Source organism: Silurus aristotelis (assembly GCF_946808225.1).
Source record: "Silurus aristotelis genome assembly, chromosome: 5".
Taxonomy (NCBI): domain Eukaryota; kingdom Metazoa; phylum Chordata; class Actinopteri; order Siluriformes; family Siluridae; genus Silurus; species Silurus aristotelis.
Window position 1 is genome coordinate 6271941 of NC_139578.1, and position 27322 is coordinate 6299262.

The window sequence follows — 27322 nt, forward strand, 5'->3', positions numbered from 1 at the left end:
TTATGGGCAGGTATCTGAAAACATATGCCATTTTAATGTATGACAAAATCAAAGTTCTAGTCTTCACTACTTTAGTCACTTATTGTGTTTATTTTAAACAGTTATCTGGCAAATCTCTTTGCATTTAATCCACTTTAATATTTGTTTTTCATTCTTACAAAAGTTTGTTCTAAATCTACACACACAGCGGTTACAGAAAACAATTACAGCTCGCAAACGTCTAATTTACATATCGTTTCCTCTCCCTACTTCCCATGTAATGACATTCTTGCAATTATTCTTTTGTAAACCAAGTGCAGCACATCTAAGTGTGCACAGGGTTTATCCGCTTACACACTCAAATTGATGCTCGTTATTGGAAGCTTCATAAATCAGGGCCTGAGATTTATGTATTGTATAAGAAGACGGATAGAACAAATATGCTTCAGAATGCGCGGCCTGCACGTGGCTAAAAGCAAATGTGCCTTGTTAACTGGTCTGTATCAGATTTCAATGAGGTCAATCTCTAGGTGCATGGATGGTCAACTAATTTAAACTGCTTAAGATTAGAAGTGATGATCTAATCTTAATTTCCCATCTATTGAAAATTGTGTAGGATTGGGTGCACCTGATGAAGTCTAAATCTGTAGGAATTGTAGATTAGAATCTGTAGTCGGGAAATGACAGATTATGGTGCATTCTAATATCTACCATATCTCTGTGTCAGAGAATTCAATGCTATAAGAAATTTCTAATTGGAGAAAATAACGAAGTAAAAAAACAAGTTATGTGGGATTACAGAAGAAGACAGAAGCCTGTGAAATTGTAAGCATGCAGAACAATCGGGCCCTGTTCCAGCAGGACACCCCTCCTGTGCAAAAAGCCTGTACAGTAACAGGAAAACATTTGACCAAATCCAAAGTGAAAGATCTCAAGTTGCCTGCACAAAGCACCAATACGTTTTAATGAGTCTGTACTTTCTGTTCTTGGCTAAAATAAATGGTACCAGATTGTTTTTCTGCTTTTCTGCTCATTGTTATTGTAAAGTGTTGTTATCTGAGTTACTGTAGCCTTCCTGATGTTTAATTACTACTCATCTGGTCCCTTTTCTGGAGACAAGAAAGATATGCTTCAAGAATTTTCTCTGTTCGAGCATCTAGGAGAAAGTTAATTCCTCTAAAGACAAACTACTTAATTTACTTTAATTTTTAAACTATATATTTTGGGCTTGTTTTGCAGACACAGGACCTGGAGACCTTGCGGTCAACCATAAACTCCACCAGACGTGGTCCACCATTGTGCTTGACAGTTGGTATAAGATGTTTGTGCTTATAAGGTGTGTTTCGTTTTTGCCAAATGTGGTGCTGTGCATTAGAGCCAAACGTCTCCATGTTGGTCTCGTCTGACTTGTAAAGTCTTGTGGTTTGTTCGGATGCAACTCAGAATTTAGAGGCTTTTTTTTTAGCAACCCTTCCAAACAAACCTTACTTGTTTAGTCTGTTTCTAATAGAACTGTCATTAACTTTAACATTTAACATGCTTACTGAGGCCTGTAAAGTTTGAGTCATAATTCTTGTTTTTTTGCAATTTTTCTGAGCATTGCATATACTGACCCTGGTTTGAATTTGCTGGGATGTTCACTCTTGGAAAGATTGGCTATTAACTATCATGAATGTTTTCCACTTGTGTATAATTTTTCTCAATGTAGAATGATGGACTTTAAATTCTTTGGAAATGGCCTTATAACCCTTCCCAAATTGATGGGCAGCAGCAAATGCTTCTATAGGATCATTGCTGATGTCTTTCCTCCTTGGCATTGTGTTAGCACGCCTGAATGCACCATACCACCAAAACGTGGGCTTTTATCAAAGTGGTCACACTTGCTGATAATCAAATAATTGAGGGCATTTCATTATCAGCACCTGGCTGCAACTTAGCCTGTTAATTCATATAAAAGCAGTAATGGTGTACTTAGTTGTTAACACATGGCTTCTCCATTTGGCTGTTTTTTTTTTTTTTGTAAAAATAAATAATGACAATGTAATATGTCAAGTGTTGTTGTTCATCTGGGGTTATATTTACATGAATCTAAGATTTGTTAAAGACCAGATGATTTTACTATATCATGATACATGAGAGTGCACATTGTTTTTCACACAACTGTATTCTCCAACCTCATCAGGCATTATAGGGGAAGACTCACAGCCTTTGCTCATTTGCTTTGGACAAACATACATACAGAAGGCTTATAAGACTTTGAGAAATATGTAGAGGTCACAGACATATGATTTTAGTTTAGCTACAAAGAAGCAGTAATGCTGTATATTTAGGAATAGGTGTTTAAAAAAATTACATTTGTGCACTTTTTAAATACATTTAAATAATAAATAAAATATTATAAGCAAAGGGAAAGTTTTCTGAACAGAAAGTGGCCACTGCATTTCTGTCATGAAATGTGTTTTTTCTGTGCTGGGGGTAAACACAACAGCGTTTGTTGTTGAGATCTCCTTCAAAGAATATGTAAATCCAGGAGAACCTCTTCAGAATCGAATGCGGATAGAAAATTCAACATTTCACCTTGGATACTTCTAGCTGCCACACAATTTTAACCAGGTCTTATCTCTGTGGGGAAACACATGCAGAAGAAATACCTAAAGGAAATAACTACATGGTTCCTCAAGGCGCTATGGCATAGAGCTCCAGATACTATTTACCATGAACACAAATGGAAAATGCTTCTGTTTTGCACAACATGATATGAAAGGCCTGGCATAGCACCTGGCATAAAAAAGAAAAGAAAAGAAAAGAAAAGAAAGGGCTGTCTCTTCTTGAGCAAATGATTTAGTTGTTTCATACATCTTGCTAAAACGCAAGCACGTGTTTGGAAATAAAATATAATACAGTATCTGCATATGTAAAAAGTAAGGACTGGTATTTTATTCCAGCCAGGACAGATATTACAGATATATTTTTCTGGCTAAGCAGCATTTTTTGCTTCCTGTTTTTCCTCCCACAGTAGCACTACTCTGAACACTCCTGTCGTTTGCACTTTTATGTCACATATTTAATTTAGCGTCTTATTTTTATTTTATTTTTGTATTATTATATTTGTATTATTTTGTTATAGTCAGTAAATACCCCTATGTGTTTCTCTCTGTCCTCTGTAACGTGTTGCTAATGACAGCAGGTCTAATTTTGATTAAAGTTGCTCTATTTCCTAGTTCTATATATTTTATTATCTTTCAGGATTGACCTTTGCATTTTGCATTTTTGAATTGAGAATGTCTTGTGTTGGAATTGCTTATGAGTACTCTCTGCCTGTGTTCGGTCCAAGGGTCAAATGTCAGGGATGAACATTATTAAAGACACTCAGCACATGCCTTACAACCTGCATCACATTTAGTACATCAATCTTTAATCCGAGCAACCAATAAATGCTGGACTGAAAGTATTAATTTTGACAAACTGCTTGGTCCCTATTTAAAGCAACATTGTTGATTTTTGCCACAAAACAAGCTTATATATTAAGCCAGACTATAAGTGTCCATGGAAAATACACATGTTTAATTGAGGTTGAAAATTTTAAGCACTGGAAGCAAAATACTGCAAAAAAATCTAACAACAATGACAAATACCACAATATGTCCGTGAAAAAAAGAAACAAATGAAGAACTTGGAAAGTCATGGAGCAAGTGAGTGTGTGCTAGCCTGCACAATTAAGCAGGGGCCAAAAGGTGCAACACTTCATGGAGACGAATAAAAGATGAGCTTGTTAAAATATTCAAAGCCCGGCATCAATGCATCATCAGCATGCCGATCTGCCGGTTCATGAGCAGAAAGCAAGACATTATAAGACCTCGAGAATCTGAATGTCATGATCTGAGATATAATCATTTGAAGTATAATGATCTACAGAAGATGTAGCAAAAATGTTTAGAAAACATAGGGCTTATTCAGAGCTAAGTAAAGTGTTTATAGAGGAAAAATAATGCACGTGTAAATCAGTATGCAGACTATGGACCTGCAGAATTCTGAGCAGGTTTAAGCACACAGGACAGAGCTGAACCAGAACTGTGTCAAAGCAAGTCTGACCTTTGACTTTTTGCATTTTTCTTGCACAATGTCGGTTTCAGTAAGGAGCGATATTCAATTCAATTCAATTCATTTTTATTTGTATAGCGCTTTTAACAATGAACATTGTCTCAAAGCAGCTTTACACAGATAATGCGGTGATTAAAAATGAATATGTTCTTTATGAGTAAGTTTGTCCCTGATGAGCAAGCCGGTGGCGACTGGCGATATGAAGTCCGGCACCAAAGACCACCCAAACGTTTGAGGTAACTGCACAATTTAACACAGAAATGTTCTGAGCTATGAATGATTGAACAAAACAAAACAAAAAAAAGTATATCATTTACAAAGATCATACCATTTCAGTCCATAAACAGAACTAAAGACATATTACAAGGAACACATTTTTCATTGCCTAGAAATGATGAAATAAGCAGTGAGTGTAGCAGATGGCTGCTTGGTCAAATTCTCTTGGGCAGGTTTTTATTTACAGGACAAACAAACACCAACATATAATAAAATAATAATAATTAATAAAAAGCAACAATAATAATAATAATAATGATAATAATAATACTAAATATAATGCAGTGGTGGGCAGTCAGGGCAAGCAAGGTCTTCTCATCAGAGAAGTTGCCATCCCATCAGATTTCAATTGTCACGTGTTGTCAGGCTCAAAGGGAATTGGCTTAAAAGAAATTACTATGAACGCAGTTGGTGTCATATTGATTCAATCCATGTTGCATGAAGCTGTTGCTTTAACCAATCAGATTGCGACTTGCTTACGGAGACTATCTAGAACATTTTCACGTCCTTTGATTGGATGGTCAGAGATCGCACTAGTCGGAGCTCGCAAATCGTATCTGCTGCAAACTAGTGCACAAGTTCAATTATATTCATATGAATTGATTACTGTAGCTGTTTTTTTTCTTATTCCACAATGGCTGACATTAAGACAAGTCAAGAAACTGATTTGTTTGCAGAGATACTTTTCAAGAAAAGCTGTACATCGTGATGAAAGGTCAGCCAAAACTGTTCAACACAGTTGTTAAGCTTTTCATGAACTATTTAAATTTGTGTTTCTTACGTGTAGAATTTTACAAAAAAACTCACATTTTGCCTTCATTTCAAATCCCCAGGAAAACTGTAATGCACGGAAAAAATGCACAAAAATACACGATAAACTCGGGGTCATTTGATAAGATATCGATGCTTCCGCCAAAGATGATGCAATGTGAGGGGGTGAAAGAAGGCTTGTTGAATTGTGTACATTGTGTTTTTTGCTTTAGTAATGGCATTCATTCTTACTTTATAAGATACCGGTCTGTGAATCAGCACTCTTTTATACTACATAGCTGTATAATATTGATGGTTTCTACAGCTGTGGTGCCATAATGATGATATTAAGTTTTTCATTGGCTCAGGTAGGACTAGGGATTGGTACCGAGAACTGGTATTCTTTTGGACCGTTACATAATTTGGTCAATAATAAATGGTAACTGTTATCAATACCTGTGTTCTTTAAAAGCAGGTCAGAAAGTGACAACTTTCCTTCCCTGAATGATGTTATGTTAACGGTACGGTAACGTTTAACGTCACGTAAAAAAAAAAAAAAAAAAAGCAACACCAATGTCAGATGCAAAATATGCAGTACTGTAATAGTGAACAAAGACACCACTAGAGACAACACTAGCAATATAATGAATATTTACAAACAAAACACGTCTACCTCCAGTAACGGCACTGTATGTCTCCGTTATCTACTGGCTCCAACTGCAACTGTCCTGCCCCAAGCGAAGGTAACATCCATTATAAAATAAATCAATTGGCACCAATGGATGACTGCTGGAACTATCGGCAAAAATCTATGCTGATAGTTCTTTTGGGAAGCGTCCGTTGATGGAGCGGCTTTCTGTCCGCTGTCATTACGAGAGCGGCCTCTAGAGGCGAATCAGTCCCGGTATGTGCCGTTTGTGTTGATTGCACGCTGCACGGAGAGCGCTATATTATATTTTTTATTTATAATTCCATAATGATATAAATATATTTATTAATATGATTAATATATTATATTTATTCAACTTAGCACATTTTCATGATTTAGTACTGTATTTTTTATAATAAAGTTCAGTACAATATAACAAAGTGTAAAAAAAGGTTTTTTTTAAGTGTTACACATTAATATTTTATCTATTATCCATATTAAAAACTATCTGTTGATTATTGGGTTATTGGCAAATACGATCCATTTAAAAAAAAAAAAATGCTTTATGTGCCTGTTTTTGTTTGCCTAGAGGCATTTGTAAACTACAGTACTAAAGCTCAGTAGTAATAAAATAACTTGAAATTCAACATCATTTCACATCGTCTTTTGCACCAAATTATAGAAAGTATTATCAATAACGTTATCCATAAGTACCGGTATGTGTATCTGTACTGTCATCGATAAAATGTAAACATACCCAACCCTAAGAGGACACCACTGATGGCTAAGGTGTAAAATGCAAGGCCTGCCACTGTTATTATATAGAATACATATCATTTATTATAATGCTTTATTATTTTTATATCAAATAATATTTGCTATCATTATAATTATTTCTAAGTCTTTTTATTTTTTCATTATTATAATTACTGTGGTTGATGTTATCAATGAAGACTATGAGGATTATATGTGTGAATGAGGATGTGTGTTATGTGAATGCAAGATGTGTGGAATGAAGGAGGATGTGTTGTTGTATGTAAATCAGGATATGTGATATGTGAATAAAGATGTGTAATATGTAAATCAGGATACGTGTGTGCTACTTGTCCTATATTGGCATGGAGAGAACCGCTCACAACTAACACCAAAGCATATTAGCAATTAAACATCGTGACATGAATAGAAAAAAACAAAAGCGTGTAGACGTGTGGATATTGTATATGTGACAGAAGTATCTAAAATAAAGTTTTAATTAAAAAACAATACAACCGTTTTAAGAACTTTATCAACAGACATCATCCAATTGTTTTAAAAGACTAAAGCATACTTTGGATAAATGTGCTTAGAATTCATTCTTTATTTTACTGAATTATACAAAAGTATAATTTTTTATATTTTTGTCATCAGCCAACAGAACAAGCTTCTGCACAATGTAAACACTGCCGTTCACCTGTATTCTTTTGTGCAAACATCACAATTCCCTAAGTGCCTTTAAGGCTTATTTAATAAATCGATTTGCATGAATGTCAACCAACAAATTCCACCTGCATTAAAGTTACAAATAAAATATGTGCTGTTGCTCATGGCAAAGACAAAAAATTTTTAATGGCAGGTGTAATCAGGTTTGCACTGATATTTCCATTGGCCTGATTATTACTGTGCCGCGTCTCTTAAAGGTCAGTATACATTTGTACATTTAACACATACGATTTCAATCCTATGTTTATTAAAAAAAAGCACTGACGATACTAATACTGATGTGAAAAACATAAACTGCCTCAGAAATTAAATGCACTTTTATATACCAGTCTTTACACAAGAGAAATATATATATATATATATATATATATATATATATATATATATATATATATATATATATATATATATATATATATATATATAAATATATATATATATATATACATACACATACTGTATATACCTTAGGAGAAAGCTCAGTTCAATGGAAGTAACCTGAAACACACACCATATACAAAATCTTGCACACATTAGTCAAAGAGCCGAGAGAGCAGTGCACAGTGACCCCACTACTGCACTCAAAAGTTAGTCCATTAGGTCCCTCTAGTTATATATTTGTACGCATTTATAAAAGATGAAGCTTGGAGAGAGCAGGATGGCTGCAGTGGCCTGAGGAGGTCACAAAACACAGAAATAGTTTGATGAAGAGAATTGTCTGTTTGTGAAAGCAGATTACTTTAAAGCTAGTTGAGCAACAAAACATAAGAAATAAAGAAAAAGAAGAAGAGTACGAAGGAGAAAACAAGAAAAAAGTATGAATCAAATATGATTTGAGCAAATGTGAGGTTGACGACCTGGACCCCGTCACACAATTGGTAAAGTCACATTTTTTTGTTCTGCTCCAACCCTTAGCAGCTGCCCTGTGTAATCAAGCACTGCAGCAGTGTGATTACAGCTCTGCTATTGTAGGAGAATAAAGAGAGACAATTCGGGGTCTTTGGGGGATGTTTTGAACGTCTCGGGTCCACACGGGGAAAATATTGTTGAAATTTTGAGCTGAGGTCTTAAACGCGTGCTGAAGACTGTTGAAGCTTTATTGGAATAGTAAATACTGAGATGTTAACTCACACACACACACACACACACACACACACACACACACACACACACACACACACAAACACACACACACAAACTTACATGGACACACATATAAGCACATGAGAAGAATAAAACAGGCACTGGAAATAATATACTTTTATAATGTACAGTATGCAAATTAAATTGACATGGAGGTCACGAAAATAAAATCTCGATGATAATGGATGTGTGTGGAATTCATAATGGATTAAGAGACACAAGACAGACACAAATCAAAATAAAATTCAAAGCTCGCTAAGAGGATTACAGCTATGAAATGCAAGAAAAGCGTCACACTATCGGGGGCTTCGTCCCAAACACTAGGAGTCATTTATGGTTATTAAAATCAAGCCTTGGGAATTGGAAATATCCCGAACACTAGAAATATGTTGTAAAAATGCTTGTTAATTTTGAGCATTCATATGTAGTCTTGGTAGCTGAAGGAATGTGTGTGTCTTACAAATGATGGTGTTTGTTTAGCATTCTAACACACCATGCCAGGTTGATTTATAAGACACTATATGATTGAGTATCTTTCAATTCTATGAATTCTATGTCTGTGCAGCATTTTGTTCCAAATGTTTCTTAATGTTTCTTAATGTTCTTAATGTTATTTGTTCAAATTTTACCATGCACTAGCATTTGGTATACACCCAATAAGCGAGAATGGCAGCCGTGCGTGGCGTGGCAGGCGGGCATGTTTTTATGCAGGCATCTGCAGACGTGGCCGACCACTCACCGCGCGTGTTGCTGGACAGACGCGTGCGCTGGTTGGTGGAGATGTTGTGTGGGAGGAGCGTGTTTTGCTGATGATTGCTGTCAACGGTACTCGTGGCTATGATGTTATCCTTGTACTTGCTCATCAGGGACAGTTTTGTATTGTCATTCCCTGATGGCAAAAAGGTTAAAAAGGTTAATGTTAGGCAGAGGGATAGAGACAGAAAGGTTGAGAGCACATAGCACTGACCACTAATAGTGAGAGGTCAATATTAGTCCTAGAGAGAGAAAGAAACAAAGAGGAGGCAGATAGGTTGACACACATCACCCAGCCGCAGGCACTGATGTTTACCAGAAGAGCTCTTCTCATTGTAAATGAGCTCTTCTGGCTAGTGTTTGACAGGCACTCTCATGATTTTCCTATTATTTTATTTCATTTATTTTATTTTTTTTGTGAAGAGTGCCAGAAAACGTGTAGGAGTTTCATTTTTAAGAATAAAGTCTAGACCACACTAGAAAATAATCAGGCCTACATTAAAACTGATTCTCCACGATCCTGACCGTTACTGGCCTATAACATTTATTTTCCCAGCTTATTCTCTAGTGTGTGGTGTAGAAAAATAATCCAATCTGCCAGCTGCCACTTCCTGGATTTAAAACTATAAGTATTAACCATTCAATACTTATAAATCAGCATCTTGTAGCGTGAAAGGAATCGTCAGATACAATCCTGAGGACATGCATCAAAAGGTCCATGACCAATGACAGCTGATTGTTCAGCAGTTCAGCTCAGCTGTGATTATCTTGATCTGAAGTCATATTTGCTTATAAGTGATCTCGGATTTCAAGAGTCAGTGTAGTCTGTTGTGACAGTGTGGCATTTTATTCTCTTACTCTTTTAACATCATTGTGGCATTTTATTCCCTTACACATTTTTGTCAGTTAGGATTGTATAAATTGTGCTGTGTGGGCCAGGCTGAAGGCAGATACAATACACTGATCGATATTTGGAAGGCGTATATTATGTTTTATATATTACAGCTTTGTTCTGAGAACAAAAAGTAGCTGCTGTTATATTATGCTTATGTAAATGTTCTGATTTGTTTATTGTTTGGCGGGTTGCATTTTTCTTTCTTTGACAGAGCTGAAGGAACCATCCATGCTAATAAAGTAAACAGTAAACCAAACTAACCTAAACTGGCTTAACAGATATGAGCTTCCGTCATTTTCCATTCTGCAACAGCACGACATGGGTATGTCCCCCGGTAATTAGCAAGCGCTACGACAAAAAAAACTGACACTGCAGGCTTTTTGTACTACTCAAATTAGCATGGCAACATGAAATTACTCTTTTCCGGCACAGCCTACTGGGTGTTTTCATAGCCGAACACTCTTTTAGGCAAATATCAGCATCATTTCACACTCAATCACGGCTGATGTCTCCAATGCTGGGGGTCCAATGAACCTGGATGACCTCTGCTTGAATAACTTGAATCAAGAGACTCTTCTTGTCTTTAATGAAGTTTAAAACTGTCCCTTTGGTGCTGTGGGGGTCCCATAGGCAATACAATGGCCATCATGAATAATAAACCTAATGTTTAACTACTTTCATCAGCTTAAACATTATATGACACAAGATTGACTGGTATTCGTTAACTTTCTTTTTAGCAGAAATAACATATTGAAGTAATATGAGTTCTGTTTGTTGTAATAATAAATAAAATGGTTTCTGCTGTCAAAATCAGTGGGTTTGGATAGGCAGACAGTTTCAGAGCAATAAAGAGAACACTGTTATATGGATAAGCTGATCAAGCAGACATGTGCTGAGGTTACAGATCAGTTTAAGTAGACTCTAAAAGATAATTGATTGAGCCTACTTATTAAAAAAAAATGAAAGAATGCAGAGGTACTATTTTCCCTGGATGTCTTAAACTAAGCCCAAATTAATATCTTCATTATTCAGAGAAAATAACTAGATTACATAACCAACATGATTTTCCTCAACATAATAAAGCTAAATTAAAGAAGCAATGGTCAAGGCTTGAAGAGGCAATATCTTTATTATTTGTCCTTCCTTGAACAAATAACCTGGAAGACATTCAAATATATAAACAGTTTTAACCTCAGCCTCAACACAAGTGTTTAATCTGGCTGTGAAAACAGGCGTTTCATAGTCTGGTATGCTTGTTTGTATTTTTATGGGCTCCTTTTCAGTCATTATCAATAATGCAGATGGTTTTTTTTTTTCAGTGGAAGGTAGAAAGATATTTGTGACTAGTTTTTGATTGTGGTTTTACCTAGTTCAGGCAGCTAATAGAAATGCTAGTTAAATGCTATGTTCTGAGGGAGTAGCTTTGGTACATGTGTGAAAAGTGTTACAAACTGAGATGTGAATGCCTCTTCTACAAGTCTAGATCATTTTGTTACAAATTTGAATACAAGAAATACCCCTAAAGTATATTTTAAAAAGAAAGGAAGCTATTACAGTTTTTCTCAATTGCTAAAACACTAAACTCTATTGTCTGAACCAAATGCTCAGTTGCCTGAACCCACTGATTGAATCAATCACTCTTTTGGCAAAACCATAAGCACTTTTCACCTGTTTAGGCACAACTTGCCAACACATTTTTATTGTGATGCACCCGTGCTGCATAATGGTGAGCACAGGTGACAAAAGTCAAACACAATTAAAGCACAAGTTTTACCACTTGAACACTACAACTCAAAATGGATCACACTTGTGGCTAATAATGTGAGGGAACATATAAAGTAAGCCAGTTCAGAGAGCACTGGTTTGTGAGACCCTACAATGGATAGAAATCTGAGAGTGGATTCACACACGAATCTGTAGTGGTTCGTGTGAGAGGAGGTCGAGGTGGTCAGCGAAGACAAAGAACAGTAATATCTGATTAAATCAGAGCTACTGTGATTGACCATGTTCTTGTCCATGGTATAAGCATGAGGGAGGCTGGACAAAGGGTACAACCAAACATCAGTAGATTTACTGTTTCCACCATAATCCGAAGATTTAGAGAAGAGAACAGGTAATTACCTTTTTTGATATTATAGTACAGTATGTAAATGTTGACAGCAATTACTCTATGACATACTATATACTGTACCACAGTATACTGTAAGTAAATATATGTTTCAGAACATCACTGTACCAATGTACTGTAGTATTGTCATGGAGGGTTGGTCTAACTGTTTGTAGGCCTAGTATTCCATGTATATTTTTTGTAACTCCATGTTCTCTTTTTGTAGAATTGAAAGACTGCCACATGGGGGTGGGAGGACAGGTATGTTCTCCCCCCACCAAGAGATATGGTCCGTGAGAACAATGCCATTAAACTGAGTGAAATTCAGCAGAAGATCATTGAGGACCATGTACATTTTGAGGGTATCATCAGTGTCAGCCTCTCTACTGTTGATCGTGTCCTCAACCGCAACAGACTGCGCATGAAACAGCTATACAGAGTGCCCTTTGATCGCAACTCAGACAGAGTCAGAGAGCAAAGATTCCAGTATGTACAGGTTGGCATATATCCAGACACATTCGATGTTGATTACTCTAAGTAGTGATTTACTGTAGTGGCCTAAATCACTTTTTCCGTATCACTTACAAAACTATATTTATTTCTACAGAGGGTTCTTCAACTGGATGCAATGGAAAGACCCCATGAATACATGTACATGAATGAAGCTGGGTTTAATCTTCATTCAGCGCATGTAGCGCATGTAGTAGAGATGTACCAAATCTCACTCAATCACATGGGAGATGCTCTGTAGGGCAGCAGGATGACCATCCCATCTATGTTGTTGTTTGGGACAATGTGAGTTTTCACAGAGCCCCCAGGTTAGAGAGTGGTTCAATATGAACCAAGGTTTTATCAATCTTTCCACCGTACTCCCCTTTCCTAAACCCCATTGAGGAATTCTTCTCCTCATGGCGATGGAAGATATATGAACGCCAACCCTACACCAGAGTAAATCTTCTGCAAGCCATGGGACTTGCCTGTGGTGACATAGGTGTGGAGGCATGCCAAGCCTGGATACGGCATGCCAGGGTTTTTTCCCCCTGTTGCCTGGCCAGACAAAATGTGGCCTGTGATGTGGATGAAGCCCTGTGGCATGACCCAGTACGGAGACATGATGCTGGGCTGAGTAATGCACTTATTTGTATATTTTTGTACTTTATTTTTACATGGGCTTACTGTACACAAGTGGCAAACTCATAATATTTCTGTTTGTTTTTACAAGTGCTATGTGTAAATGCACAAGATTTCTGTTTTGTCTTTTTGTACAAGTGCAAAATGCACAGGTTTTTTTTTGTTTTGCAACATGCATTTAGCCTACAGTGAACAATAAACATTTATTTCTCCAGCTTCATGTCCTTAGCATTGTGTTTTTTATTTTTCTACGTAGTGTTTAGTAACTGTTCCGTAGTGATTTGAATTTTGATTGACTTGGGGCACGATTTGACAACATAGTTCAGTTTTGAGCACAGATTGAACTTTTTTGAGGTGAAAGTTTGGTTTTGCAAGAAGAGTCTGAGGTTTTGTGAATGTAGCTTAAGAATTGGGTTTTGTGTTCACAGTTTAGAGAAAAAAAGAGCAGCTTTCAAGAAATGTGTCTTAGCAATCGAGAAAAACTGTAATGAAAAACTGTTTCATACATTTGATTTTACTGTTGAGTTCACCTGTTGGCTGCACAAGCCAGTGCACTCTTAGTGCCAGTCCCAAGCTTGGATAAATGAGGAGGGTTATCTTAGGAAGAGCATAAACCATGTGCCAAATGAAACATGCGGATCACAAATCAGAAATTCATAACATAAGGAGAAAGAGGTTGGCAAAACAGAATTGGGATCGACAGAGTGATGTGAAAAGTAGGCAGGAGTACAAGGAGATGCGGAAGCAGGTAAAGAGGGATGTGGCAAAAGCCAAGGAAAAGGCGTATGAGGAGCTGTATCAGAGGTTCGACACTAAAGAAGGAGAGAAGATTTGTACCAATTAGCCAGGCAGAGAGACTGAGCTGGGAAGGATGTACTGCAAGTTAGAGTAATAAAAGGATGGAGATGAAAATGTGTTAACTAGTGAGGAGAGTGTGTTGAGAAGATGGAGGGAGTATTTCAAGCAGCTGATGAATGAGGAAAATGAGAGAGAGAGAGAGAGAGAGAGAGAGAGAGAGAGAGAGAGAGAGAGAGAGAGAGAGAGAGAGAGAGGTTGGACGGTGTGGAGATGGTGAAGCAGGAAGTGGATAGGATTAGTAAGGAGGAAGTGAGAGCAGCAATTAAGAGGATGAAGAGTGAAAAGTCGGTTGGACCAGATGACCGACCGGTAGAAGCTTGGAGATGTTAAGGAGAGATAGAAGTGCAGTTTTTAACCAGGTTGCTTGACAAGATTCTGGAAGGTGAGAAGATGCCTAAAGAATGGAGAAGACCTGCAGTAACTAAAGGGGAAAAAAGTTGATGAAGTTCATACCATGTTATGGGAAAGAATAGTGGAAGCCAGGCTGAGAAGAGGTGACCATCTGTAGCAACAGTATGGTTTTATGCCGAGGAATGATGTTTTCTTTAAGAATGTTGATGGAGAAGTATAGAGAAGGTCAGAAGGAGTTGCATTGTGTGTTTGTGGATTTAGAGAAAGTGTACGACAGGGTGCAGAGAGAGGATTTGTAGTATTGTATGAGAAAGTCAAGTGCAGGACATGTACGAGGACAGTGTGACAGCAGTGAAGAGTGCAGTAGGAACGACAGACTGCATCAAGGATCGGCCCTGGGGTCAACACTGCAATGTAATGGAGAGTGTGTTAGAGAAGTGAAGAAAAGTGTGTGGTGATGGAATTTGTGATGGGAGGGTCTGCAAAGTGAAAGGGAAAGTTTATAGGACTTTGGTGAGACCTGCAATGTTTTATGGTTTAGAAACAGCGGTGTTGACTAAAAGACAGGAGGTGGAGCTGGCGGTAGCAGATCTGAAGATGTTGAGATTTTCATTGGGAGTGACAAGGACGGAGTTTATTAGAGAGACAGCGCATGTAGTACAATTTGGAGACAAGTGAGGGAGGCGAGATTTAGATGGTTTGGACATCTGCAGAAGAGGGACATGGGGTATATCGGTAGGAGAATTCTGACAATGGAGCTGCCAGGAAGAAGGAAAAGAGGAAGACCATGGAGGAAGTTTATGGGTGTGTTGAGGGAAGACATGCAGGTAGTTGGGACAGGGAGAGGCAGATGTAGAGGACAGGGTGGTATGGACACCGATGATCCGCTGTGGCGACCCCTAAGGGGAGAAGCCGAAAGAAGAATAAGTTGAGTTCACCTGCTGGTTGCATTGATAATTTTATATAACTCCTAGAAACATTTGACTACTTATTCTTCTAACAACCACTTTGGATGAATGAACAGAAAACACAAAAACACTCTAGAGGTGGATTCATATTTAATTTAGATATTTTTGAAATCCCGACTTAACCATTAGTGCCTGAATCTTGACTATGGCCAATAAATTACTACTACACTCCCTGAGTGTTATTGCTAATACTCTTGGAATGGCCTCATCTCAGCCAGAAAAATGCTAATGCAAGCTATTTGCAGAACAACATTTCGTAACGTGGGCTGTGCTTCACTCTCCCCTGCGCGAAATAATCTCACAGCTGTGAGTGCACACATTTAGAAAGAATTCAGAGCTCTGTGTCCCTAAACCCCCAAAATACATGTGGTGTAATGACACACTATTCGCGACTAGTATGCAGTCTGGGACGCATCCAAATTATTTGTGACTCAAAACTCTCAGTATTGCAGTTAGTTCGAAATGAAAAAGCAAAATCTTGTGTTTTAGTTTCCCTCAGCTTGTTAACACTTACTCATACTGCCTGATCCTGCAGCACTGCCTGTGCACTGTTCACCTCGGTGTAACTAAGTGTCCATTATTCAACATCATAAAAAGCACACCTGCAAAATGAATTACTAATGTGCTTGTGTGTATGGAAAAACTACCTATCACAGCTCATTGTTAGTGATTATCAGTTAATATTGGTTCTCTAGCTTAACACATGGTTTGTACCATGAGAAAGAGCAATCATTCGCTATGGTATGCAACACCCGAGAAAAATAATACCTTACCTGTAAAAAAAAAAGGCAAATGTTTTACTGAAAAAAGAAAATCCTGTGAATTGAAACTTAGCATATCTATTTTTAACTTCTACAGAGAGACCTGCAAACCTGTATAACATTTTTTTCAAATAGCTCACAAGCTCCAAGATTTGTTAAACATAACCAAACCAAAAGCTATTTTTATGGTTTTGAGCTGAAAAAAACAAAAAAGTGTTCAGCATTCAGTTGTCTTCTGCCTCACCACTACAGCTAAACCGTACCTGTTTGTGTAAAACTAATTAGTGCATTTGTATATATATATATATATATATATATATATATATATATATATATATATATATATATATATATATATATATATATATATATATATACAGTGAGGAAAATAAGTATTTAAACACCCTGCTATTTTGCAAGTTCTCCCACTTAGAAATCATGGAAGGGTCTGAAATTGTCATCGTAGGTGCATGTCCACTGTGAGAGACATAATCTAGAAAAAAAAATCCAGAAATCACAATATATGATTTTTAAACTATTTATTTGTATGATACAGCTGCAAATAAGTATTTGAACACCTGTCTATCAGCTAGAATTCTGACCCTCAAAGACCTGTTAGTCTGCCTTTAAAATGTCCACCTCCACTACATTTATTATCCTAAATTAGATGCACCTGTTTGAGGTCGTTAGCTGCATAAAGACACCTGTCCACCCCATACAATCAGTAAGAATCCAACTACTAACATGGCCAAGACCAAAGAGCTGTCCAAAGACACTAGAGACAAAATTGTACACCTCCACAAGGCTGGAAAGGGCTACGGGGAAATTGCCAAGCAGCTTGGTGAAAAAAGGTCCACTGTTGGAGCAATCATTAGAAAGTAGAAGAAGCTAAACATGACTGTCAATCTCCCTCGGACTGGGGCTCCATGCAAGATCTCACCTCGTGGGGTCTCAATGATCCTAAGGAAGGTGAGAAATCGGCCCAGAACTACACGGGAGGAGCTGGTCAATGACCTGAAAAGAGCTGGGACCACCGTTTCCAAGGTTACTGTTGACAATACACTAAGACGTCATGGTTTAAAATCATGCATGGCACGGAAGGTTCCCCTGCTTAAACCAGCACATGTCCAGGCACGTCTTAAGTGGCTCTGTAAGAAGCATATCAAGGTTTTGGCGTGGCCTAGCCAGTCTCCAGACCTAAACCCAATAGAGAATCTTTAGAGGGAGCTCAAACTCCGTGTTTCTCAGCGACAGGTCAGAAACCTGACTGATCTAGAGAAGATCTGTGTGAATGAGTGGGCCAAAATCCCTCCTGCAGTGTGTGCGAACCTGGTGAAAAACTACAGGAAACATTTGACCTCTGTAATTGCAAACAAAGGCTACTGTACCAAATATTAACATTGACTTTCTAAGGTGTTTAAATACTTATTTGCAGCTGTATCATACAAATAAATAGTTACAAAATCATACATTGTGATTTCTGGATAGAAAGAGAGAGAGAGAGAGAGAGAGAGAGAGAGAGAGAGAGAGAGAGAGAGAGAGAGAGAGAGAGAGAGAGAGAGAGAGAAAGAGAGCAATCTTGAGCGCTCACCTAAACCTTACTGAACACCCTTGTGATGAATTGAAATCTGAATAGGCTTGCTCACCTCACCTACATAATTACCTGATTTTACTAACATACTTTTGACTGAATATGCAAAATTTCCACAACTACACTCCATACACAAGTGGAGGTTATTATAACAGCAAATGGGCACTAAATGTTGAATTGGGTCTCCAAAAAGCAAATGCGTCAGGCCAAACTTTTGTCCATATAGTGTACCTTAACACATACCAAAGTAGACTTTCATTGAAAGCAATAGAAACATCAGTGCTGCAGCTACTTAAACTGAGCGGTCAGCTCGTCCATTAAATCGTGGCCATATCTTATTTAAAAAATCTTATTTGGAAATTATTTACAACACTGAAAAAATAAACTTAATTGTGATTTTATTTAAAGAAAAAATAAACACACATGGATTCATGACGTTAACCCGAGATCTTGTGGCCAGGGTAACTTTCAAAGAGGAACGTAATAATAAATAATACGTAATTTTTAATATGTCTAAAAATAAATATATGTTTGAGTGTAGAGCTCTTGTTTTCTAGCTCTTCCCATTTTTATTATTTATGAGGACTTCTATTATAGAGGCTTCTATTATAACAAATAATGACATTACAGTGTCTGCCACTATGCATAAAAAAAATAAAAAAGCCAATGCTTAGTGTTATGAGGCTAAAACGCACCAGGGGTAAGATCCACGTTGGCCTTGTCATTACAGCCGTGAAGCGAATCGAGCGTGCGCGTCACCTGGCTGGTGAAGTCCTCACCGCCGTTCATGCACTCGCGCTGCAGGTGTTGGCGCAGCTCACCGATGTCGTACTCGTAGCCATCAAGGATGGGCGTCTCACGGATACTGAGGGTGCCGCTGGCATTGGCACCCTGGCACCGGGAGTTCCTCAAGCTCTCACGTGCCTGCCCACCCAGCAGCACAGATGGGATGTAGTGAATCTCGTTTGCTGCCTCGGCGCTCGCGCTCTTCTGAGGCTGGGGCACCCGACGCCTCTTACACCAGCGCTTCCGTGTGTACAGGATCAGCACCAAGCACAAGATGGAAAGCAGCAGAGCAATCATCCCACCCTGCAAAAAAAAAAGAAACAGATAGATAGGCGAAGTGAGAGAGAGGGAGACATGAAGAGAAAGCGACAGTTGATAGAGGGGAAAAATGACAGAGAGGTGAGTAAGAGGAAGTATGTGGGAGTAGATATGAAAATATAGAAAGGAGAGCAAGGAGAGAAGGGGAGTGAGAGTTGATGAGAGACAAAGAGACAGGAGAACAGAAAGTGAGAAAAAGAGAGACGGGAGGACACCGAATCAAAAATGGAAAAATTCAGGTAGGATGTACAGGATGAGGAAGGAAAAGACAAAAAGAAATATGTGAAGAGCACACGAGAAAAATGGAAGGGAGTAAGATAAAAAACAAAGAGAGGAAAAACAAACAAGACAGGAAGACAATGACAAAAGTACACAATATAGAGAGAGTCTATGATGTAGACAGAGAGCAATTCAAAGAGATAAATAAAAAGAGAGTAAGAAAATCAAAAAGAGTGACGCAAATAAGAAAAGCTAGGGATACACCAACCAGCTAATAAAACAGACAAATAATACCATAAATGGAAATCCAATAGCAAGCTTGATATGGGAAAGGCTGCAATTAGGGATGCCATGTTTAATACTTCCAAGGCCCCAATTTAAATAACGGCAAACAGCTGAGTGTAAAGAGCTAGAGCAGCAAGTCTACAGTCAATTTGCATAAGTTGTTTGCCTACTTACCTAGTCAAGGGCGATAATGAATGGCACCTTAATGAAGGTCATTCGCGTTGCATTTGCATGCGCTTGGGGGGAAAGAAATGGTGAAACTACCATAATTTATTTCGCTTTGTTTAAAATTCCTTAATGCTTTCAAAGTTATTAAGCCAGTTTCCTGTTTGTGCATGATACAAAGTTAAGCACATGACCGATTATGCACTGGCGAGTGAGAACGTGTGGGGAATGGATGGTTGAGGGGGCTCAAGAATAAAGAGAATTTGTGATGCACATTTTTCCCACTATACCTGAAACCATAAGATAAAAGTGTTTCAATTAGCAATCTGGAGCCAACTGATATTTTGTAGGTTTGATGCAAGTAACACAAGGAGGAACATTCTTATGCAACTTTGTGTAACATAGCTTAAAATAATATTAAAGTTTAAACATTTACTTGTGCTTTTAAGGATCGACACTAAAATGGATTTTAGTGGAACTGATTTTTCTACTTTTTCTGGCTGCCGTGACCTCTGGCATCACCATTACGTGCACAAATTACTCTCAACAACATACCATTTAAGTCATCTGTAATTCAAAAAGACATAATGTAATTTTTTTAATTATGTACTCACTCCAGAGACCTTTACTAAGATGGAATTCTTTCCCTCCTGGTCATATTTGGGCAGTTAATTAAATTCCCACATATCGAGAGCATATTGATCTTGAGTTACATTCATGAGCCATAATTTATCTCTTCTTAACACACGTTGCATAGCTGTTAGAAGCACCGCTGTTTCAACCACTGAATATAGTCTAAACAGGAAAAACAGAAAACAAAAAACCCTTTTTTATTTTTTTTTACATGATCAAGCGTTAAGCTACATGCATTGTGCTCACATTAGATATGTTTTTTTTATTTTTTATAAAACAAATGTTTAAAAATAAAACAGAAATGAAACAGATGTTTTGCAGGAACATACATCATTGGTTCATAAACATTTGGTTGATAGGAAGTCTCATTTGGATGGATATTATATTATAGCTAATAATAAAATTCCCCTATAGTGGTTATAAATCTTACTTCTGGAAGTCGATACAAAAGTGCCATCATCAATTCTACCTTCATCTACCCTGGAGGAGCCTGTGATGCTGCCAACACAAGCACTGTTAATAGCATCAACGCTACGTACACACAACATTGCCAATGTAATTGAAAATTCAGTGCACTGAAACTCTTAACACCTTGCTAATATAAGACCAAACTGTCTTAAACAGATATCCGTAATGCAGCTTCATCAGAATAAAACACAAACTCTATGCCCTCCCTATAGTCATTCCTATGCGCTCATGATTACATACCACAAATGCTATGGGAGGAAAAACCCTCCCAACACAGTGTCCGCTTACAGCCCCAGAGTCAACAGCTAATCAGTTTTCTCTAATTTAATTTCCTTCCAATCTGTCAGTGTGCATTAACCAAATGAGCAGCTTACAACTTTATGGTGGAGAAAATGAGGTAGCACTATACACAGGAGTTACAGGAGACTTAAAATTAGAGGAGACAGGACAGCGCATTATGAAGGGGCCCTATTAAAGTCAAACAAAACATCAGATACTAGCAGCGTGTCAGCGTTTAATCCAATTAGCAAAGATCTATGCCAACCTGTAATCAGTTTGGTGGAAAGCCATGACATTCCACTGCATATCAACATAGTCACCGATGCACAACAACATAATGACAAAACAAGATTTGTTATAGAATAATTATTAGTATCATGACCTCATGCCCAAATTCATTTGCCTTGGGTCCAACTATGCAGTTCATGGCCTCTAAGAACAAGAACTGAAGATAACTGTCTAATCTTGTGATTAAGAATCCTAAACCCCTTCTGCACTGTATCCCCTACTGAAAGGATTAATCATGTGTCATGGTTGGTCACAAAAATAATCTTTTCGGTTGGGTCATTTTTTCATGTTGCTATTTTCATGGTTAGAAATGAACGCAGAAACACTGGCAGGAGTTGAACACCTTCCTAGGCTACCTTATAGCTCAGATGCAAGAAAAATTTTAAATTTTCTGATTTAAGCACAACCTTTTACTTGCATTTTTGTAGAAATTCTAGAGTTATGTTCACTATTTCACCCAAAAACAAAAAAGACCTAACAAAAAAATTGTATCTACCAAATTCCAGTTCACACCAACAGTTTCTATGAAGCTTCTATTCTAACCTTGCCTTCATTCAAGTGTGTAAAACAATTAGTTTTGGTGAAACATGTTTCTTAAATATGTCAATTAAAATTTTGTTTCCCAATTTCAAGCATAAAAACCCTGGATGATGAGTGCAAGAGTTTATTTATGTGAACGGAATGAAGATAGGTTTGGTGTTGATGGACTAGATCTTCCACCATGTTTCTGCTGTAGTCCAAAGACTACACTGTTAAGCAAGTCCAAGCACAGAAGTTTTAAGAAGCATGCTGTTGCTGCAAAACATAGAATAAGAGTGACCCTCAGATAACCCCTAGGTGGAAAGTGGAATGGAAACACGCAGAGATAATGCTCGACTAGTTGAGTCAGAATAGACAGATGGAGAAGCAATCAGCAAACAAATAGAGTTTCATGGCCGAACTATGCAATTTTTCGTACGCTTTGGTTATCTGCCAGAATTTGGGTGATAGTGACATTCAGATGGCCACAAAATTATGGTCCTTGTAAAAGTCATGGACATCACATTATACTGTAATATACAGATACCAAGTCTAAGCTACCCCATTATATCATATTTTTGCTCATACCAACCACAGAATATTCAGACTTCCTAAACAGGATATCAAGTAGATATCTATCTGTTCTGAATGATTTATTCTTAAGAAATAAGTAGCAGCTGAGTGAATGTTTGTATTAGATTTTTATAATGGGTTTTTTTTTTTGTTTGTTTTTGGTAGCTGTACTGTGCAATATCTTTATCTAATCTGGGTAGCGTCTTTACAATAAATGCATGTGACCGGAGGAAATAGCCTTTCCATTCGTGGGTGAGGTTAGCCATAAAACAAGACATTATAACCACTTAAACTCTAAGTGCCTGATACAAATGAGAGCCCATAGGGCAAAGGAAAAGTACCGCTAGGTCACATCCCAAATGTCTGCTTGATGCATTTCCTGGAGTCTTTCAGTCTTTGACTTCAGCGGTAAACAAACAGGGCTAAATTTAAATGATTTCTGGTTCTTGTTCTGGTTACACTTCTGGTAGATGCTAAACTGCATTTCATTGCTGTGTACTTGCAATGACAAAGTAAAGATCCATCCATCCATCCATCCATCCATCCATCGATATCATGCTTGGCTCTAAAAATCATGTTTATGCTTTAAACTTAGGTATTCTGCATTGTACAGAGTTTCACGCTCAAAAGTTATAGCAAGACACTGAGAGATTATTTCTAATCTATTGAAAAGGTCTTTAACTAGTAGTAACATGCGGAATGCATTGGAGAATGGATTTTCAAGCTCCTTTGTGTTGCTGAAGAACAATAATGAATTATTCTCAGACAGGGAAAAATGGAAGAATTACCAGACTTTCAAAGAAGAATTAGAAAGCTATATGTCGTTTCTCAAAGTTTTTACACTGAACAGTTTTACCTCAAGCTGCAAAGTGCATTAAATGGCTAAGAATTTTTTTTTTTCCTCATGATTGACAAATGTTTGAAACTTATTCGAAATCTATATTTCTAACACAGTTGGAACATTCAGGATATTGCCACAATAAAGAACTCGCACAATAGGTGCACAATAAGTGGTGCCTGTAGATCTCCTTTGGACAAAATGTGTTCTACAACCTTAACGGTTAAATGGACATAGTGGAAAAATGTTAGAATAAAAATGTTGCTAAATTGCAATTCTGTGTACAATGCAAGGCTATGTGTCTTCCCAGAGTTCATGATTTATTAGATATTACTTTACTACTTGCGAGCTCAATCATGCAGGCAAACTTGCGTGGTAGTGTTTGTGCCTGGAAAAAGGTCAAATGGAGGACAAGTAAGGACGAGTGGTGAAGCAGTCATGAGAGTTATGAAAATCCAAGACTCAAGCCTGTGAGCAAAGGCAAGCCTGTGTGGTCTGATCCCACAGAAACGCAACTGTAGCACCATCTTTAGAAAAAGTTAATGCTGGCTATAACAGAATTGTGTCAGAACAGATAGGGCATATGAGGATACATAGACCAGCCAGGAAAACTATGATGTCAATTTGCCAAAAGCTCCTGCAATGAGCACATAAGCGTCAAAACTGAACCAATGCAAGAAAGTGGCCTGGTCTGTGCAGAATCATGTTTCTTTTACATGTGGATGGCTGAGTGTGTGTCTGTCACTTACGAGGGAATTTACATGGCACCAGGACTCTAAGTTGAATAAACTAAGCTGGCAGATCCAGCGTGATGCCCTGGGCAATGTTTTGCTGAGAAAGCCTAGGTCCTGGTCTTTATGTAGAGAGTACTTTTACAAGTACTACCTACCTATACATCATTGCAGACCAAGTAAAACCCTTCATGGCAACAGTATTCCCTTATGGCAGCGGCTTCTTTCTGTAGGATAATGAACCCTGACACACTGCAAAATCTGTTCAAGAATGGCTTTAAGAACAATAAAGGTGTTGACGTTTTCCCTAGATCCCACTCCATTTTAGCTCGTGTGGCATGTGCTGAACAAACAAATCCAATCCACCTTGCAAATGCTGTAAAAATTTTAGAGCCATATACAACACCAAACCTTCAAAGGTCTACTCAGTGGTCCAGAGCTGTTTAGGTGGGTGGTTTTGATGTATATATATATATATATATATATATATATATATATATATATATATATATATATATATATATATATATATATATATATATATATATGAATGCTACACTCCATCCAGAAAGTATTTATTGTGCTTTACTTTTTTCACATTTTATTTTCTAGCCTTATTCCAAAATGGATTAAATTAATTATTTTCCAATACCCTATAATGACAACGTAAAATAAGTTTGTTTGAAATCTTTGCAAATGTATTAAGAAAAAAAAAAAAAAATAAATAAATAAATATATATATATATATATATATATATATATATATATATATATATATATATATATATATATATATATATATATATATATAAATTAAATGTGCATAAGAATTCACAGCCTTTGTCATGACACTCAAAATTGAGCTCAGGTGCATCCTGTTTTCACTGATTATCCTTGAGATGTTTTTACAACTTGATTGGACTCCACCTGTGGTTCATTCTGTTGATTGCACATGATTTGGAAAAGCACACACCTGTCTATATGAGGTCCCCCAGTTAACAGTGCATGTCAAAGCACACACCAAGCCATGAAGTCCAAAGAATAGTCTGTAAACTTCCAAGACAGGATTGTATCGAGGAACAGATCTCTGGAAGAAACATTTCTGCAGCATTGAATGTCTCAATAAACACAATGGCCTCCATCATCCATAAATAGAAGAAGTATGGAACCACAGGACTCTTCCTAGAGCAGGTCACCCGCCCAACCAAACTGAGCGTTTAGGAAGAAGGGTCTTAGTCAGGGAGGTGACCAGGAACCTGATGTTCACTCTGAAAGATCACCAGGGTTTCTCTGTGGTGAGAGGAGTCCCTTCCAGAGAAAAACCCAGCACTCTATCAATCAGGCCTGTTTTGTAGAGTGTCCCCAAGGAAGCCACTCTTTAGGGAAAGAAAAAACGCTCCCCATCCAACCTAACGGAGCAAAAAAGAATGGAAGAAACTGCCCAAAAATATGTGTACCAAGCTTGACGCATCATACTCAAAAAGAGGCTGTAATTGGTGCTAAAGCTGCTTCAACAAAGTATTGAGCAAAGGCTGTGAATACTCTTGTACATGTGATTTTTTTATTTTTTTATATTTTTATAAATTGCAAAGATACCAAAAAAATCGTCTTTTACATTGTCATTATGGAGTATTGATTGTAGAATTTTGAGGAAAATAAAGAATATAATCCATTTTGGACTAAGGCTGTAACATAAAATGTGGAAAAAGTGAAGAGCTGTGAATACTTTCCAGATGCACAATATATTAATATTATAAATATAAATGCTGACAGATATAGTATAGTGTAATTACAATATAAAAAAAAAAAAATCACACCTAGAATAGAAAGCCCTTCTCCTCTGCTCAACTTTTCAGCTTCATTGATATGAATATGATTTTGAAGTAAATGTTTTGCAATGAACACAGCATATCACAGCAGTAATAATGCTTATAATCATGGCAGATGAATAAGTCTAAAATGAGATTATTCACTTTAGCAGGAAGGTGACCACTGTGCACAAACTGCTCTAGATTGAATAAGCAAGAGGAGCTACAGCAAGGGTAGGGCATCACAATTAAATATCAGTGTCATGTCAAGAACATCCTGAGTGCATGAGAAATCACAGCAGCAGAGGCATACTGCAATCTTACGAGCATCAGCAGCAGGATCTTTTGTTATCATCAATTCAGGCAGCAGTACATCTATAGTTTGACAGAAAGATCCAACAGACTGGAAGTAATGTTGCGGGACGATGTGAAAAAGTTTATTCACAGACCAATCAAAAAGCAGACCAACCAAAATTACAAAAGAATATAAATAGATATAAATCTGCCAACCAAAACCTACTTAAATCATACTAGTTACTGTTACGCTTTGTCATTTATGGCTTGGCTGATATAATTCTCTTAATAACCTGCCTGGGATACAGACATTTTCTTGACTTCATATGAGATTCTTGTTCTCTGTAAGTAAAAGGAATATAGGTGTCCCCCTTTTTCCATCCAATAAAGGCACACCCATTACACCTCAAAAAACAAAAAAATGTAAACAAATTTTTATCACACAACAATTAGCCACCTGGATTACAGGAAAGGGAATTATGCAAAGATGCTGTTTGTGGACTACAGTTCAGCACCATAATTCCCTCATGCTCACCTCCTAATTTGGAGGTCCTGGGACTCAGACGGCTGCTGTGTCAATTGTTCTCCACCTGTACGGGTGGACATACACACCTCATCCACCCTCACCATCGGCACTGGAGCTTCCCAGGATTGTGTTTTGAGCCCCCCGCTGTACTCAATGTACACACATGTGGCCACTTTCAACTCCACCACCATCATCAAGTTTGCTGACGACACTGTTGTGGTGGGCCTGATCTCCAACGACGAGATGGCCTACCTATAGGAGATTAAAAACCTGGAGAGATGGTGCCAGGAGAACAATCTTCTCCTGAACGTCAGCAAGACCAAGGCGTTGATAGTGGACTTCAGCACAAAGCAGGAGCGGTCATACCAACTGCTAAACATCTACAGGACCCCAGTGCAGAGAGTAGACAGTTTCCGGTACCTAGGTGTTCACATCACACAGGACCTGTCTTGGTCCTGTCACATCAACACCCTGGTAAAGAAGGCCCGGCAGAAGCTGTACTATCTGAGACACTTAAGGAACTTTAAACTACCCTCTCAGATGACTTTTTGCACTTGCACTATTGAGAGCGTTCTGATGGGAAGCATCGCTTCCTGGTTCGGAAACAGCACCATGTAGGACAGGCAAACCCTCTAGAAGGTAGTGGGGTCATCTGAACGTACCATCCGCACCAGCTCCCTGACTTGCAGGACCTCAGCCATCCCAACAATGGACTCTTTTCTCTGCTCCTTGAAAGCAAGCACAGAGAGAATGAGAAGGAACTTCTTCCTGCAGGCCATTCAGAGTTTAAACCAGGAAAC

General features: G+C 37.8%; 1 protein-coding gene across 6 annotated transcripts in view; it reads right to left on the reverse strand.

Moving 5' to 3' along the window:
* The window catches only part of astn1 (astrotactin 1), a 286126-nt gene that overhangs the window by 186942 nt on the left and 71862 nt on the right, over positions 1 to 27322 (reverse strand). For 3 of the 6 annotated variants that reach the window (XM_083541648.1, XM_083541646.1, XM_083541645.1), the window contains exons 3-4: positions 18488 to 18881; positions 9117 to 9266 (exon numbers count right to left, since the gene is read on the reverse strand). In XM_083541648.1, the coding sequence (XP_083397774.1) occupies positions 9117 to 9266; positions 18488 to 18881 (544 nt within the window). The remainder of the gene's footprint in view (positions 1 to 9116; positions 9267 to 18487; positions 18882 to 27322) is intronic. The other 3 variants (XM_083541649.1, XM_083541650.1, XM_083541647.1) reach the window with 1 other exon arrangement.